We start from the raw sequence: 16,283 nt of genomic DNA, 5'->3' as shown, positions 1-16,283 counted from the left end.
GCTACAGACCTATATCTATCCTACCCTACATCTCTAAGGTCTTCGAAAGCCAAGTTAACAAACAGATTACTGACCATTTTGAATCACATCATACCTTCTCCGCTATGCAATCTGGTTTCCGAGCTGGTCATGGGTGCACCTCAGCCACGCTCAAGGTGAACCTTTTGTGACTAGGGGGCAGTATTTTCATTTTTGGAAAAATAACGTTCCCGTAGTAAACGGGATATTTTGTCAGGACAAGATGCTAGAATATGCATATAATTGACAGCTTAGGATAGAAAACACTCTAAAGTAGTTTCCAAAACTGTAAAAATATTGTCTGTGAGTATAACAGAACTGATATTGCAGGCGAAAGGCTGAGAAAAATCCAATCCGGAAGTGCCTCATGTTTTGACAGCGCTGCGTTCCAATGCGTCCCTATTGAGCAGTGAATGGGCTATCAACCAGATTACTTTTTCTCCGTATTCCCCAAGGTGTCTACAGCATTGTGACATAGTTTTACGCATTTATGTTGAAGAATACCAGTAAGCGGCTACATTGCGCAACTGGTCACCTGATGGCTCCCAGAGTGATTCTCGCTTAAAATACAGAGGTAGCCATTATTCCAATCAATCCTACTGAAAAACCAATTGGATATATTATCGAATAGATATTTGAAAAACACCTTGAGGATTGATTATAAACAACGTTTGCCATGTTTCTGTCGATATTATGGAGCAAATTTGGAATATTTTTCGGAGTTTTCGTGACTGCAATTTCCGGGCGATTTCTCAGCCAAACGTGAAGAACAAAGGAACTATTTCGCCTACAAAAATAATATTTTTGGAAAAAAGGAACATTGGCTATCTAACTGGGAGTCTCGTGAGTGAAAACATCTGAAGCTCAGCAAAGGTAAACGATTTAATTTAATTGCTTTTCTGATGTCCGTGACCAAGTTACCTGCTGCTAGCTGGACGAAATGCTATGCTAGGCTATCGATAACAGGGTTCAGGGTTCAATTAGGGTTCAATTATCGGGCCGACTCTCTTCTCTGTATACATCAATGATGTCGCTCTTGCTGCTGGTGATTCTCTAATCCACCTCTACGCAGACGACACCATTCTGTATACTTCGGGCCCTTCTTTGGACACTGTGTTAACTAACCTCCAGACGAGCTTCAATGCCATACAACTCTCCTTCCGTGGCCTCCAACTGCTCTTAAATGCAAATAAAACTAAATGCATGCTATTCAACCGATCATTGCCCGCACCTGCCCGCCCATCCAGCATCACTACTCTGGACGGATCTGACTTAGAATACGTGGATAACTACAAATACCTAGGTTTCTGGCTAGACTGTAAACTCTCCGTTCAGACTCACATTAAGCATCTCCAATCAAAAATTAAATCTAGAATCGGCTTCCTATTTCGCAACAAAGCTTCCTTCACTCATGCTGCCAAATGTAAAACTGACCATCCTACCGAACCTTGACTTTGGCGATGTAATCTATAAAATAGCCTCCAACACTCTACTCAGCAAACTGGATGTAGTCTATCACAGTGCCATCCGTTTTGTCACCAAAGCCCCATATACTACCCACCACTGCGACCTGTACGCTCTCGTTGGCTGGCCCTCGCGTCATACTCTTCGCCAAACCCACTGGCTACAGGTTATCTACAAGTCTCTGCTAGGTAAAGCCCCGCCCTATCTCAGCTCGCTGGTCAACATAGCAGCACCCACTCGTAGCACACGCTCCAGCAGGTATATCTCACTGGTCACCCCCAAAGCCAATTTCTCATTTGGTCGCCTTTCCTTCCAGTTCTCTGCTGCCACTGACTGGAACAAACTGCAAAAATCACTGAAGCTGGAGATTCCCATCTCCCTCACTACCTTTAAGAACCAGCTGTCAGAGCAGCTCACAGATCACTGCACCTGTTCATAGCCCATCTGAAAACAGCCCATCTATCTACCTCATTCCCATACTGTATGTATTTATTTTGCTCCTTTTGCACAACAGTATCTCTACTTGCACATCCATCTTTTGCACATCTACCATTCCAGTGTTTAATTGCCATATTGTAATTACTTTGCCACCATGGCCTATTTATTGCCTTAACTCCCTTATTTGACCTTATTTTCACTCACTGTATATAGACTTTGTTTTCTTTCTTTGTTTTCTACTGTATTATTGACTGTATGTTTTGTTCATTCCATGTGTAACTCTGTGTTGTTGTACAGGTATCTTATGTATAATCTTAAAGTGCAATTCCTTAAATTTGTTTGGTATACAATATTTGTCAGGCATCAAAAAAAGCATTATTCAAGACAATGACAGGAATAAGCATTTCCACACTTTGTTACGTTACAGCCTTATTCTAAAATTGATTCAATAACACATCAATCTACACACTATACCCCCTAATGACAAAACTAAAACAGGTTCATAGAAATGTTTGCTAATTTATAAAAAACTAAACAGAAACACCTTGTTTACATACGTTTTCAGATGCTTTGCTATGAGACTCGAAATTTAGCTCAGGTGCATCCTGTTTCCATTAATCATCCTTGAGATGTTTACACAACTTGATTGGAGTCCACCTGTGGTAAATTCAATAGATTGGACATGATTTGACAGTGCACAGTTGACAGTGCATGTCAGAGCAAAAACCAAGCCATGAGGTTGAAGGAATTGTGCGTAGCGCGCCGAGACAGGATTGTGTTAAGGCACAGAGCTGGCGAATGGTACCAAAACATGTCTGCAGCATTTAAGGTCCCCAAGACCACAATGGACTCCATCATTCTTAAATGGAAGAAGTTTGGAACCACCAAGACTCTTTCTAGAGCTGGCCGCCCGGACAAACTGAGCAATCTTCCTACGGTGAAGCATGGTGGTGGCAGCATCATCATGCTGTGGGGATGTTTTTCAGCGGCAGGGACTGGGAGACTAGTCAGGATAGAGGGAACAGAGATATCTTTGATGAAAACCTGCTCCAGAGCACTCAGGACCTCAGATTGGGGCAAAGGTCCACCTTCCAACAGGACAACAACCCTAAGCACACAGCCAAGACAATGCAGGAGTGGCTTCGGGACAAGTCTCTGAATGTCCTTGAGTGGCCCAGCCAGAGCCTGGACTTGAACCCAATCTAACATCCCTGAAGACACCTGAAAAAAGCTGTGCAGTGACGTTCTTGATCTAACCTGATTGATCTTGAGAGGATCTGCAGAGTTGAATGGGAGAAACTCCCCAAATACAGGTGTGCCAAGCTTGTAGGGTCACACCCAAGAAGACTCAAGGCTGTAATCACTGCCAAAGGTGCTTCAACAAAGTACTGAGTAAAGGGTCTGAATACTTATGTAATTGTGTGTTTTTATTTTATTTTTATTATTATTTTCAAAACAAATTTTAAACTAAGTTTTCCTTTGTTATTATGGGGTATTGTGTATGCAAATTTGCATAATGTCCAAAAGTGTGCAATGGAACAAGTTAGAGTAAACTATCAGAACCATACTGAACAGCAATGAGGAAATTAAACGGTGCTTTATAAACTATGACAGATTTAATACAGGCTGGGTTTACACAGACAGCCCAATTCTGATATTTTTTGACAAATTGCATCAGATGATTTCACATCAGCTCTTTTTCAGAGCTGATCTGATTGGTCAAAAGACCAATTAGTGTAAAAGTATCAGAATTGTTCTGCCTGACATAGAACCGCATAAGTTTCGTGGTCATTTAAGAGTCCAGAACAAATGAAAATATGGATAAACGGTTGTTTATTAACGTATAAGGCCAAGCCCTTTGTATTTAAGATTTACATGGTAATGAAATCAGCCGTCCACTGTGGACTGACAGAATGAAGAATGGGAAAAAGGAACTGAGCCAGTAGAGAAAATCCTTCCTCTATTTTTCTTATTGGTCATCACTGTTGCTGCCAAGGACAATGTTTATCACAGACAATCAATCAACCCACCAATCAACCAATCAATCTGGCAATCAAACACACAATGTATTTAAAAAAAAAATACAAACTCAATCCCATACCTCACTTGATGATTGATTAGGTATTTTGGTGCTGGACTGGAACAAAAGCCTGGACTCCCTATAACTCTCCAGGACCAGAACTGGTTGTGCTATGTTTCAGGTGTGTGCTTTAGTTGTGTGTATACAGTGGTTTAACATGATTGTGCTGTGTTCCAGGTGTATACATACCTGCTGGTGTAGGTGAAGCTGGGGCTGGATTAGGAGCTGGAGCAGGAGTCAGAGCTGGATTTGGTCCAGGTGGAGCTGGCACCAGTTTTGGGCCTGGTGGTGTAGGCACTGGATATGGGCCAGGTGGCGGAGCCGGAGTTGGACCAGGAGGTGTAGGTGGAGCTGGGGCTGGTCCAGGAGGTGCAGGCTTTGGCCCTGGAGCCGGTGGAGGTTACACCAAGCCAGGGAAGACGGGAGGTAAGGGAGAACATTAAACTATCAACTGCTATTTGCCTTATCTTCAATTTAAGTCTACTAGAAAGTGTGTGCCCTCAGGCCTGGAGGGAAGCAAAAGTTAGGTGGCAGGGTAGCCTAGTGGTTAGAGCGTTGGACTAGTAACTGGAAGGTTGCAAGTTCAAGCTGACAAGGTACAAAATCTGTCTGTTCTGCCCCTGAACAGTCAGTTAACCCACTGTTCCTAGGCTGTCATTGAAAATAAGAATTTGTTCTTAACTGACTTGCCTAGTTAAATAAAGGTAAAAAAATAATTTAAAAATTCCCCTACCCAAGAATAGTAAAGCCCCCTTTAATGGCTCAAATAGCTGACCAATCAGCCTGTTACTAACCCTTTGTTAACTTTAAGAAAACATTATATTTGACCAGATACAATGCTATCTTACAGAATTTCAGCATGCTTATAGGGAAGGACATTCAACAAGCACAGCACTTACAAAAATGACTGATGATTGGCTGAGAGAAATTGATGATAAAGAGATTGTGGGGGCTGTTTTGTTTGACTTCAGTGCGGCTTTTGACATTATCGATCATAGTCTGTTGCTGGAAAAGCGTAAACTATCGTTCAAAAGTTTGGGACCACTTAGACATTTCCTTGTTTTTGAAAGAAAATCAAAAAACATTGTCCATTAAAATAACATTAAATTGATCAGAAATACAGTGTAGACATTGTTAATGTTGTAAATGACTATTGTAGCTGGAAACTGCAGATTTTTTATGGAATATCTACGTAGGCGTACAGAGGCCCATTATCAGCAACCATCACTCCTGTGTTCCAATGGCACATTGTATTAGCTAATCCAAGTTTATCATTTTATAAGGCTAATTGATCATTAGAAAACCCTTTTTCAATTATGTTAGCACAGCTGAAAACTGTTGTCCTGATTTAAAGAAGCAATAAAACTGTCCTTCTTTAGACTAGTTGAGTATCTGGAGCATCAGCATTTGTGAGTTTGATTACAGGCTCAACACGGCCAGAAACAAAGACCTTTCTTCTGAAACTCTTCAGTCTATTATTGTTCTGAGAAATGAAGGCTATTCCATTTCGAGAAATTGCCAAGAAACTGAAGATCTTGTACAACGCTGTGTACTACTCCCTTCACAGAGCAGAGCAGTTCTAACCAGAACAGAAAGAGTGGGAGGCCCCGGTGCACAATTGAGCAAGAGGACAAGGACATTAGAGTGCCTAGTTTGAGAAACAGATGCCTCACAAGTCCTGAACTGGCAGCTTCATTAAATAGTACCCTTAAAACACCAGTCTCAACGTCAACAGTCAAGAGGCGACTCCGGGTGGCTGGCCTTCTTGGCAGAGTTCCTCTGTTCAGTGTCTGTGTTCTTATGCCCATCTTAATCTTTTCTTTTTATTGGCCAGTCTGCGAAATGGCTTTTTCTTTGCAACTCTGCCTAGAAGGCCAGCATCCCGGAGTCGTCTCTTCACTGTTAACGAGGTGTTTGTTTCTCAAACTTCTGTTGAATGCACCGAGCTGTCTGTTTGAACTACTGGCACACAGCTCAGACACCCATGCATTGCCAACAAGACATGTCAGCAATGGTCTCTTCAGTCTCCAAGTCCAGACCAGCCTATGGGAGGCGCACAGTACTACATAGAGCCATGACTACATGGAACTCTATTCCACATCAAGTAATGCAAGCAGTAAAATTTGAATTAAAAAAACACTTAAATATACACCTTATGGAACAGCCGGGGAATATGAAGCAACACAAACACAGGCACAGACACATGCATATAAACACACGATAACATAAGCATTACACACTCATGTACAGATGGATTTTGTGTTGTAGATATGTGGTAGGAGAGTAGGGGCTTGAGGGCACACACTTAATATGTTGCGAAATCTGTTGTGAATGTCTTGTAATGTTTTTAAAATGTAACTGCCTTAATTTTGCTGGACCCCAGGAAAAGTAAAGGACATCCATAATACATGCAAATACAGCATATTGCATTCAATGTCTTTATTTAAGTCCTGCTGATACTTTATTAACATAGAAAGCCAAGTCCTTTGTATTTAAGATGAACATGGTTATGAAATCAGCCATCCACTGTGGACTGAAGGAATGAAGAATGGGAAGAAGGAACTGAGCCAGTAGAGAAAATCCTTCCTTTGTTTTTCTTATTGATCGTCAGTGTTGCTGCCAAGGACAATGTTTATCATATTCCTATTAAAGTCTTACAATGATTCATGCTCTCACAGACAATCAATCAATCAACAAATTGATAATTGCCTTTATTTAGTCTCAAGGTTAGGATGATGACCTTCGATTAAACAAATATCGGTGTTTTCATTTGCTGGGATGTAATTCTGTTGATGTGACCATTGTATCTTGCAGCTGGCTATGGTGGTCAGGTTGTAGGCCAAGGCCAAGGCCAAGGAGGACTGGGGACTGGAGGTCTGGGGGAAGGAAGAGTTAGACCAGAAGGAGCTGGGGCCGGACCAGGAGGTTATGGACATGGCGGTGGTTTAGGAGCTGGAGGCCTTGGAGCAGGTATACTATGAGCTACTCACTGTTTGTGTTTGTTATATTGGTATTTTCTTGGCTTAGAGATGTAATCAGGGCCGAACAACTGCATTTGGGGCCCCAGGGATATTTGTGGGGGGAGTGAGGTAGGGCAGATTTAAAGGAAATTTCCTGCTATACTAAACATTTTTCATAATCCTGAGATAATTGTTTATACGTTTTAAAGCTAATTTCCTGCAATTCTACACATTTTGCTATCATATGGTATCTGCTGGCCCGTGCCCTGCGTGCCCCTTCTGCAATCCGGCCCTGGATGTAATGGACAGATTCAGTTGTGGTACTGATACTTGAGTCTTCCTCTCCAGGAGCTGGCAATGGAGGTTGGGGTCCTGGAGGACAGGGGGCTGGACTAGGAGCTGGAGGTCTGGGAGGAGGAGGTCTTAGACCAGGAGCCAGACCAGGAGGTTATGGACCAGGTGGTTATGGGCCTGGTGCTGATCTTAGTCTGGGCGGAGCTGTAGCTGGAGGTCTTGGTGGTGGTTACGGACTTGGCGGGGGTCTAGGTGCCGGAGGCCTTGGAGCAGGTATGATGCTCTTGATTTGATCATCTGATCAATTATAACTAATTTCAGTTCATTTTACAGAAATGTATTTTTGATGATTGTTGTGTTTCCACAGGAGCTGGAGGAAAGCCAGAGAAGGCAGGTGAGTGACATATGCAGTTCAGGTCTGCCTTAGACTTCTTTTAGGGCTCACAAACTATTGACTTGTTTTTTCAATGGCAGCCTATTTCCTCAGTATATCCAAATTAACACTACACATGACAAAGACCCTCCTAAAGCTTTTAAGCCTGTTTGTTGTTATCGAGAGGATGATGCAGTCAATCTTGATCTCCAGGAGCTGGCTACGGTGGTAGAGATCCAGGAGGACAGGGGGCTGGACTGGGTGTTGGAGGTTTTGGACCAGGTGGCTATGGACCAGGTGGAGCTGGTGCTGGACCAGGTGGCTATGGGCTTGGTGTTGGTCTTGGTCCTGGGGGAGCTGGTCCTGGAGTTTTTGGTGGTGGTTATGGACCCGATGGAACAGGTAAAGAAACCTGAGGTTTACAGGAGTACTGTCAAAGATACCGGCCGTGTTCCCAAAGGGCACCATATTACCTAAATAGTGCACTACTTTTTCCCATAATTGGGTGCGTTTTGGGAGTCACACTAACTCATGCAGTACAACCTGATCTTATGGCCTCTGTTATTCCTCTGCTGTTTCTCCATCTTTCTACAGGAGCCAGTGGGAAGCCTTCCAAAACAGATGTGTGTGAATCTTGTCTCTATGTTCAGTAGACCTTTGAGATGTACTTGTTTTTGTCTGTTTGAGTCTGTATTTCTTGTGTTTGATCCCCAGGAGCTGGCTATGTAGGTCGCAGTCCTGGGGGACAGGGGGCTGGATTAGGAGCTGGAGGCTATGGACCAGGTGGAGCTGGACCAGGAGGATATGGGCCTGGTTCTGGTGTTGGCCAGGGTGGAGCTGGTCCAGGTGGTTTTGGTGGTGGTCTTGGAGCTGGCGGACAAGGAGATGCCCTTGGAGCTGGTAGGGTGTATGGCCTAACTCGTATAGCCCATGAGTCTGATATACTGTAACTTGCTACTGTAGGTGCGTCTTTGGGTGCTATTAATGATGATAAAGTCTGTGACTGCTGTAATGGAGTAAAGCCAAAGCCATGCTACCATCTTTATGCACTAGCATCCATAGAATTAGGAATTTGATTATTAGAATGGACTTTCTTATGATGGTCCAAAGGTCAGCCATGTTGGTCAGGGAGTTTGTCAACCATGGTTTGCCAGTGCTGAGGTAAGATATTGTGTAAAACAATGAATGTTAATAATTGATCTGCATTTTATGTGTGTTAGCTAGATAGCCACAGTTTTAGAGGAATGATTCCATTCATTTTTCAAATGAACTGCCAACATTCCATTCAAGCAATGCAGTCAATCCACAGCCATATACTGGCTGAAATCAGTTGATGATACAGATGTACTGTAGGATCTTCATTTGCTCACTATTTTTTTGCTGATAATTTTCCTGCACAGGAGGAAATGCAAACTTCTAGTGTATTTGAGTTTTAAAAAGGCTTCTAAAGTTTGTAATTTTAACTTTGAAATTTCAGACTTGTTTTGCCCTAATGGAAAATGTATCGACCCCTACAAAAAGGTATATTAATTATAATTCACATAATAATTCAAATATCCTGTTGCGGCAGGATTATTTTCCTGCTGTAGCAAGCTGTCTCAAATTAAGATCCTACATTAAACAAGTACTCCTCATATAATCAAATATGATATCTCATATACATATACACTCCATGGTCAGTTTATTAGGTACACCCATTGCCTACAGAACAGACTGAATTATTCGGGGCATGGATTTTACAAGGTGTTGGAAATGTTCCACATGGATGTTGGTCCATGCTGTAGATTTGACAGCGGTACATTCATTCTGTGAACAGCCCATTCCATCTCATCTCAAAGATGGTCAATTGGGTTTGGTCAGCAGCAATGTTCAGATACACTGTGGCGTTCAATCGTTGCTCAATTGGTATCAAGGGACCCAAAGTGTGCCAGGAAAACATTGTCCACACCAGTACACCACCGCTGCCAGCCTGTACCGTTGACACCAGGCAGGATGAGTCCATGGACTGATGCTGCTTACGCCAAATCCTGAACCTGCCATAAGCATGAAGCAACAGAAAACGGGATTCATCGGACCAGGCAATGTTTTTCCACTCCTTAATTTTCCAGTGTTGGTGATGGCGTGCCCACTGGAGCCACTTCTTCTTGTTTTTAGCTGATAGGAGTGGGACCCGGTGTGGTCGTCTGCTGCAATAGCCCATCCGTGACAAGGACTGACGAGTTGTGTGTTCTACACACCACTGTGCGCCGTTATTTGTCTGTCTGTGGTCCGTCTGTTACCTTGCACGATACTTGCCATTCTCCTTTGACTCATTAACAATCTGTTTTTGCCCACAGGCCTGCTGCTGACTGGATTTTTTTTGTTTGCTGCACCATTCTCGGAAAATCCGAGACACTGTCTTGCGTGAAAAGCCCAGGAGGGTGGCTGTTTCTGAGATATTGGTTCCGGCACGCCTTGCACCTACAATCATACCATGTTCATTCTAATGTTCAATCAAAGAGTAACTGAATGCCTGCCTGCCTGCCTGCTTTACATAGCAAGCCACGGCCACTGTCTGTAGGAGTGATACATTTTTGTGAACTGGGTGGTGTACACAATTAACTGGCCGTTGAGTGTATATCATATGATATATACATGCATATATCATATAATAACACAGCTTTCCAAGAAATAAAATGAGACATTTATAGTCTGTTTATACAGAAAATGTCTATATAAACTTTATTTAGAATTATATGACAATACTTTAGGTCAATTATATTCCATTACACAATTTCTGATACATCACATGCTTTAATTGTATTTTCCTGCATAAGTGAAAGCAGGAAATGGATCAAGTTATCCATCATTTCATTTCCTCAGACACAACTGAAGCCTGGGGTTGTTATTTGGATTGTATGCACACCGAACATGCACACACACACATACACGCACATGCACGTACACACACATACACGCACATGCACGTACACACAGGCACACACACAGCTTATATAGAATGAGGAATGTTGATGATGTTATCCGAGGAGCAGTTCTCGATGCTTATGACCCGGCTTTGTGGAACCTTTAGTTAGATGTTCCACCCTTTAGACCAGAGGTCTCCAACCTTTTCTAGCATGAGAGCTACTTAAAAAAATGAAATGTTGTGAGTTAATTTTTTTCTAGCTTTTAAATAGGCACATTCTTCTCCTCTCCCATGCAACTCTTCCTCAGGTCCTTAGTGTATAAGAGAAAGTAATGCACTACGTTTTCTGTCAATATACCTGGTAAAATAATGGTTAAAAGACAACTTTAAGGGGGGCCCTATAAAATTTGATTTTTTTTCCAAAATTATGTTTTAGCAGTTTTATTTTTCCTGGTTTTATAATTATAATTATCATACTAAATGGAGTGTCTCGAATTTATGTCCAGAATAATACAAAATGCTCTGAGACCGAGTTGACTTTGCAGTTAACATTTAATTGAGAAGGTTTTGGGGAAAGTATTTCTGTCAACCCACAAGATGGTTATCACATCAACTGGATACACACGGAGTGATAGACAAATGCGCACACCATACAGACAGACAGGGGCAATATTGCTGGAAATTAATTGGCAGATATTTTCATAGGTTTGGCTTTTTAAGCCAATAGTGGCTAAGCAGGGGTGGGATAACGTCAATGTTGCGTTGATTAGACAGTAGCTGGGAGCTTGCAGTGTCAGATACTTGTGTGATTTGTTAATGACAGTTTGCGATGGATTACATAAAAAATTGCATATACTTTCGGAATTGTTTGGTGAGCTACTCATAGGTGGGCTGCGAGCTACTGGAGACCCCTGCTTTAGACCCTGAGATAGAAAGTGTGCCACAGACCTGGGTTCAAACACTATTTGAAATACTTTAAAATATAACGATGAAAAATGTTTTCCAGATTGTATCTTGTCGATTCAAAAAAAATTTTAAATGCAAAGTATTGGGTTGAAAATGAGACAACCTGGTTCAATTTGGGTACCGGGGTAAAACCAGTTCGGAAACACTGATGTAGTGTAATAGACCTGGGAATTAGACTACATGCTGTAATGTAACTGGCCAAAGGAGGGCAGTGCTTCATACCCCAGGGCTTGGATTTAATTCAAGCACTAAACCCTTATATACCCAGTGTGTTTTTAGAACATTAATCTCAGTGTTCTATTTTGGAGTGTTATTTAAAATGTCTTTTACATTAACCTCAGAAAAATGTGCCCACAATGCAAGGATGCCATCATGTGTTGGATTCATATAAAACATAATTCCTCCTGTGTTCCCATCAGGGTATGGAGGCCTCGGTGCAGGGTGAGGCCACAATTTAATGATGCCGTCATGTGTTGGATTCATGTAACACATCAAAACATCATGTCTATACTGTGTTCCCATCAGGGTATGGAGGTCTCGGAGCTGGGGGACTGGGATCCAGAGGTACAGGTCAGGGGGCTGGAGGACTTGGAGCAGGCCAAGGTCTTGGAGCCGGCCAAGGAGATGGATACAGACCTGGAGGAGGCTACGGTGGTGCTGCTGGTGGTCTGTACCCTGGAGCTGGAGGGGCGGGGGCAGGCCAGAAACCTCCCAAAACAGGTACAGGCTCTGGGAGGATGGGGCTAGGGGTGGAATGACCAGAGCCATATGTCACAGGTATACAGAGTTTGGTCAGCTCTTTATGGCCACCTGGCTATTGCCTGATTGTTCTGTGCATTTCTCTCACCCTTTTTCATTTGCATTAGGAGCAGGAAGCACACTAGGAGGAGATGGATATGGACCTGGTGGTGCTGGTGGATATTGGCCTGGTGGCGCAGGTGGACATGGGCCTGGTGGCGCAGGTGGACATGGGCCTGGTGGCGCAGGTGGACATGGGCCTGGTGGCGTAGGTGGACATGGGCCTGGTGGCGTAGGTGGACATGGGCCTGGTGGCGCAGGAACTGGGCCTGGTGGCGCAGGAACTGGGCCTGGTGGCGCAGGAACTGGGCCTGGTGGCGCAGGAACGGGACCTGGTGGCACAGGTGGATATGGTCCTGGTGGCGCAGGAACTGGGCCTAGTGGCACAGGTGGAGTTGGCCTTGGTGGTTTTGGGCCTGGTGGCGCAGCAGTACCAGCTGGAGGTTAGTAAGGGTTTATCAAACCCGAGAACTACGACATCCACAGAGAACATGCAAAAAAACAGAGTGAGACTGAACACTATTTCATTGTGTAAAGTATATATATTAGACTGAGTGGGAAATGAAGGGAGAAGATATGCAGTACAATACACCTCATTAAGATGAATGATGTATATTGTTGCAGCACCAGTACTTCCACAGACTGGAGTCCCTGGGGGTGGAGCTAGAGAGAAGAGCGGTTGGAAGGCCAACAAACAAGTGCCAGGTAAACTACAAGTCCCAGAGGCCAACTCCATATCTTACTGCAGTACAGATGTAAAGATAGTAGTTTTATTTCAAAACACAGTAGTTTTGTTTTGTCATATATTCCTTACTTTATCAACACAGGTGTTGGAGTACCTGGACTTTATCAAGGTGGAATAGTGCCTAGTCAAGGTATGTCTGCCAAGATGTTCTGATTTGGTTGATACTTTACATGTCTGCTTTTGCAAAACTTTGCTTTGGTGCTCTCTCATTTCTCCTCCATTATTGTGTTTAGGTTTCGGAGGGCGTGGGGTTCTACCAGGTGTTGCCACTGGATCCGGACTTGCTCCCCAGACAGGTGAGTCTGTCATCCACCTGTTGAACTACTGACCTTTGACCCCTAATTCTGCACCCTGTTGACCTTGGTCTCGTCTTTCCTACAGGGGCAGGTGTGCTGGGCCAGGGTGGAGTTGGAGCTGGCACTGGAGCTGGAGGTAAGGGTTTATCAAACAGAGAGGGACAACAGTGTTATAATTGATTTTATAAGACGTGAATATACAGTGAGCTCCAAGTATTGAAACAGTGACATTTTTGTTGTTGTTTCGGCTCTGTACTCCAACACTTGAAATGATAGGAGGTTATTAACCTCTTAAAGGGCAGACTGTCAGGGCAGACTGTCAGCTTTAATTTGAGGGTATTTTCATCCATATCAGGTGAAATGTTTATAAATAACAGCACTTTTTGTACATCGCCCTCCCCATATTTTAGGGGACCAAAATTATTGGGACAAATTCACTTGCAGTGCATTTTGAAAGTATTCGGACCTCTTATCTTTTTCCAATTTTTGCTACCATAAAGCCTGATTCTAAAATGGATTACGCAAAAAAAAATGTCCTCATCAAGATGGTCCAGATGGTCACTCTGACAGAGCTCCAGAGTTCCTCTGTGGAGATGGGAGATCCTTCCAGAAGAACAGCCATATCTGCAGCACTCCACCAATCAGGCCTTTATGATAGAGTGGCCAGACGTAAGTCACTCCTCGGTAAAAAGGCACATGACAACCCACTTGGAGTTTGCCAAAAGGCACCTAAAGGACTCTCAGACCATGAGAAACAAGATTCTCTGTTCTGATGAAACCAAGATTGAACTCTTTGGCATGAATGCCAAGTGTCACATCTGGGGGAAACCTGGCACCATCCCTATGGTGATGCATGGTGATGGCAGCATCATGCTGTGGGATGTCTTTCAGCGGCAGGGACTGGGAGACTAGTCAGGATCGAGGGAAAGATGAATGGAGCAAAGTATGGAGAGATCCTTGATGAAAACCTGCTCCAGAGTGCGCAGGACCTCAGATTGGGGCGAAGGTTCACCTTCCAACAGGACAACGATCCTAAACACACAGCCAAGACAATGCAGGAGTGGCTTTGGGACAAAGTCTCTGAATGTCATTGAGTTGCCCAGCCACAGCCCAGACTTCAACCCGATCGAACATCTCTGAAGAGACCTGGAAATAGCCGTGCAGCAACTCTCCCTATCCAACCTGACAGAGCTTGAGAGGATCTGCAGAGTTGAATGGGAGAAACTCCCCAAATACAGGTGTGCCAAGCTTGTAGCGTCATACCCAAGAAGACTCGAGGCTGTAATCGTTGCCCTAGCTTCTTCAATAAAGTACTGAGTAAAAGGTCTGATTGCTTATGTAAATGTGAATATTTCTGTTTTTTTTTTTTTAAATTTGCAAACATTTCTAAAAACCTGTTTTTGCTTGTCATTATGTGGTATTGTGTGTAAATTGATGAGGGGGAGAAACTATTTAATCAATTTTAGAATAAGGCTGTAATGTAACAAAATGTGGAAAAAGTCAAGGGGTCTGAATATTTTCCAAATGCATTGTATATGTGTATAAAAGTAGTACAAACTTTTAGTTTTTGTTTGATACATTTGCTGTTTGTTTTAGTTGTTTCAGATTATTTTCTGCCCAACAGAAATTTATGGTAAATAATGTATTGTCATTCTGAAGCCCTCCCCCAGCAATATAAAATGCTAATATCCCTTGTTATAGTAATGGTGAGATGTTAGCATGTCTTGGGGGTAAGATATTTGTGTGTCTAACCTTCTCACTATACATTATTTACCATTAATTTGTACACAAAATTTTGGGCACAAGATAATCTGAAACGCAACCAAAGCAAACAGCAAATGCGTCCAACAAATTTGTAAAGTCACAAACTTGATGTTGCGTGCTATGAATATGGGACCAAATACATAATTTTTTACTACTTTAATACACATATAAGTGAATTTGTCCCCATAGTTTCCGTCACCTAAAATGCAGGGACTATGTACAAAAAGTGCTGTAATTTCTAAATGTTCCACCTGCTATGGATGAAAATACCCTCAAATTAAGATTGACAGTCTGAACCTTAAAATCATTGTATCATTTCAAATCGAAAGTGCTGGAGTACAATACTTTTGTAGCTCACTCTATGTACTCTATATAATCACTCACCTTGTGCATTAATATACAGGTAACTGGCAAAATAAAGGAAACACTGAATAAATGAGGGACACAAAGTATATTGAAAGCAGGTGCTTCCACACAGGTGTGATTCCTGAGCTAATTAAGCAATTAACATCCCATCATGTGTAAGATCATTTATAAAAATTCTCAGTTGCCCATTATTTTGTCTACCGTGGCTAGAAGAAGAGATTTTGAAAGAGGGGTCTCTAAGGAGCATAAGTGTGTGTGTGTCTCAGTTACCAGATCTCAACCCAATTGAGCACATATGGAAGATTCTGGAACGGCACCTGACACAGCGTTTTCAACCACCATCTACAAAACATAGAATTATGGAATTTCTTGTGAAAGAATGGTCACATCCCTCCAATAGAATTCAGACACTTGTAGAATCAAATCCAAGATGCATTGAAGCTGTTCTGGCAGCTCGTAGTGGCCCAACACCCTATTAAGACACTTTATGTTGGTTTTTCCTTTATTTTCGCAGTTACATGTACATTAATATATAAATAAATACATTGTATATAGTGTATATTTTTCTCCTCAGGTGGCCGAGGCAGTTTAAATGGAGTGTTCCGTGGATATCCCCTCATATCACCTAAATCTGGAGGTACTGGACACTCTGGTACTGGACAGCCTGGTCTCATAAACTAGATGTAACATAGTAAACATACATTCGGGACACTCAAATTTGTATGATATGTTATGTTTTGTATGAGACTTAATGAAAGTAGCGTGATTGGTCAGAGTGGATGGGTGGGCATATAACGCGAATGTCTATCAACCCAA

At 42.7% G+C, this 16,283-nt stretch overlaps 1 protein-coding gene across 13 annotated transcripts in view; it reads left to right on the top strand.

The window, feature by feature from the left end:
- LOC112216726 (fibroin heavy chain-like) overlaps positions 1-16,283 on the top strand; it is a 60,126-nt gene that overhangs the window by 4,978 nt on the left and 38,865 nt on the right. For 11 of the 13 annotated variants that reach the window (XM_024376758.2, XM_024376760.2, XM_024376761.2 and 8 more), the window contains exons 2-14: positions 4,178-4,426; positions 6,815-6,970; positions 7,309-7,527; positions 7,622-7,648; positions 7,841-8,029; positions 8,342-8,527; positions 12,024-12,218; positions 12,365-12,739; positions 12,921-13,001; positions 13,124-13,171; positions 13,275-13,337; positions 13,423-13,473; positions 16,042-16,104. In XM_024376758.2, the coding sequence (XP_024232526.2) occupies positions 4,178-4,426; positions 6,815-6,970; positions 7,309-7,527; positions 7,622-7,648; positions 7,841-8,029; positions 8,342-8,527; positions 12,024-12,218; positions 12,365-12,739; positions 12,921-13,001; positions 13,124-13,171; positions 13,275-13,337; positions 13,423-13,473; positions 16,042-16,104 (1,902 nt within the window). The remainder of the gene's footprint in view (positions 1-4,177; positions 4,427-6,814; positions 6,971-7,308; positions 7,528-7,621; positions 7,649-7,840; positions 8,030-8,341; positions 8,528-12,023; positions 12,219-12,364; positions 12,740-12,920; positions 13,002-13,123; positions 13,172-13,274; positions 13,338-13,422; positions 13,474-16,041; positions 16,105-16,283) is intronic. The other 2 variants (XM_042300036.1, XM_042300037.1) reach the window with 2 other exon arrangements.

Source organism: Oncorhynchus tshawytscha, linkage group LG17, assembly GCF_018296145.1.
Source record: "Oncorhynchus tshawytscha isolate Ot180627B linkage group LG17, Otsh_v2.0, whole genome shotgun sequence".
NCBI lineage: Eukaryota > Metazoa > Chordata > Actinopteri > Salmoniformes > Salmonidae > Oncorhynchus > Oncorhynchus tshawytscha.
Note: the sequence above shows the minus strand (reverse complement) of the source record. Positions and strands in the feature narration are given on the sequence as shown.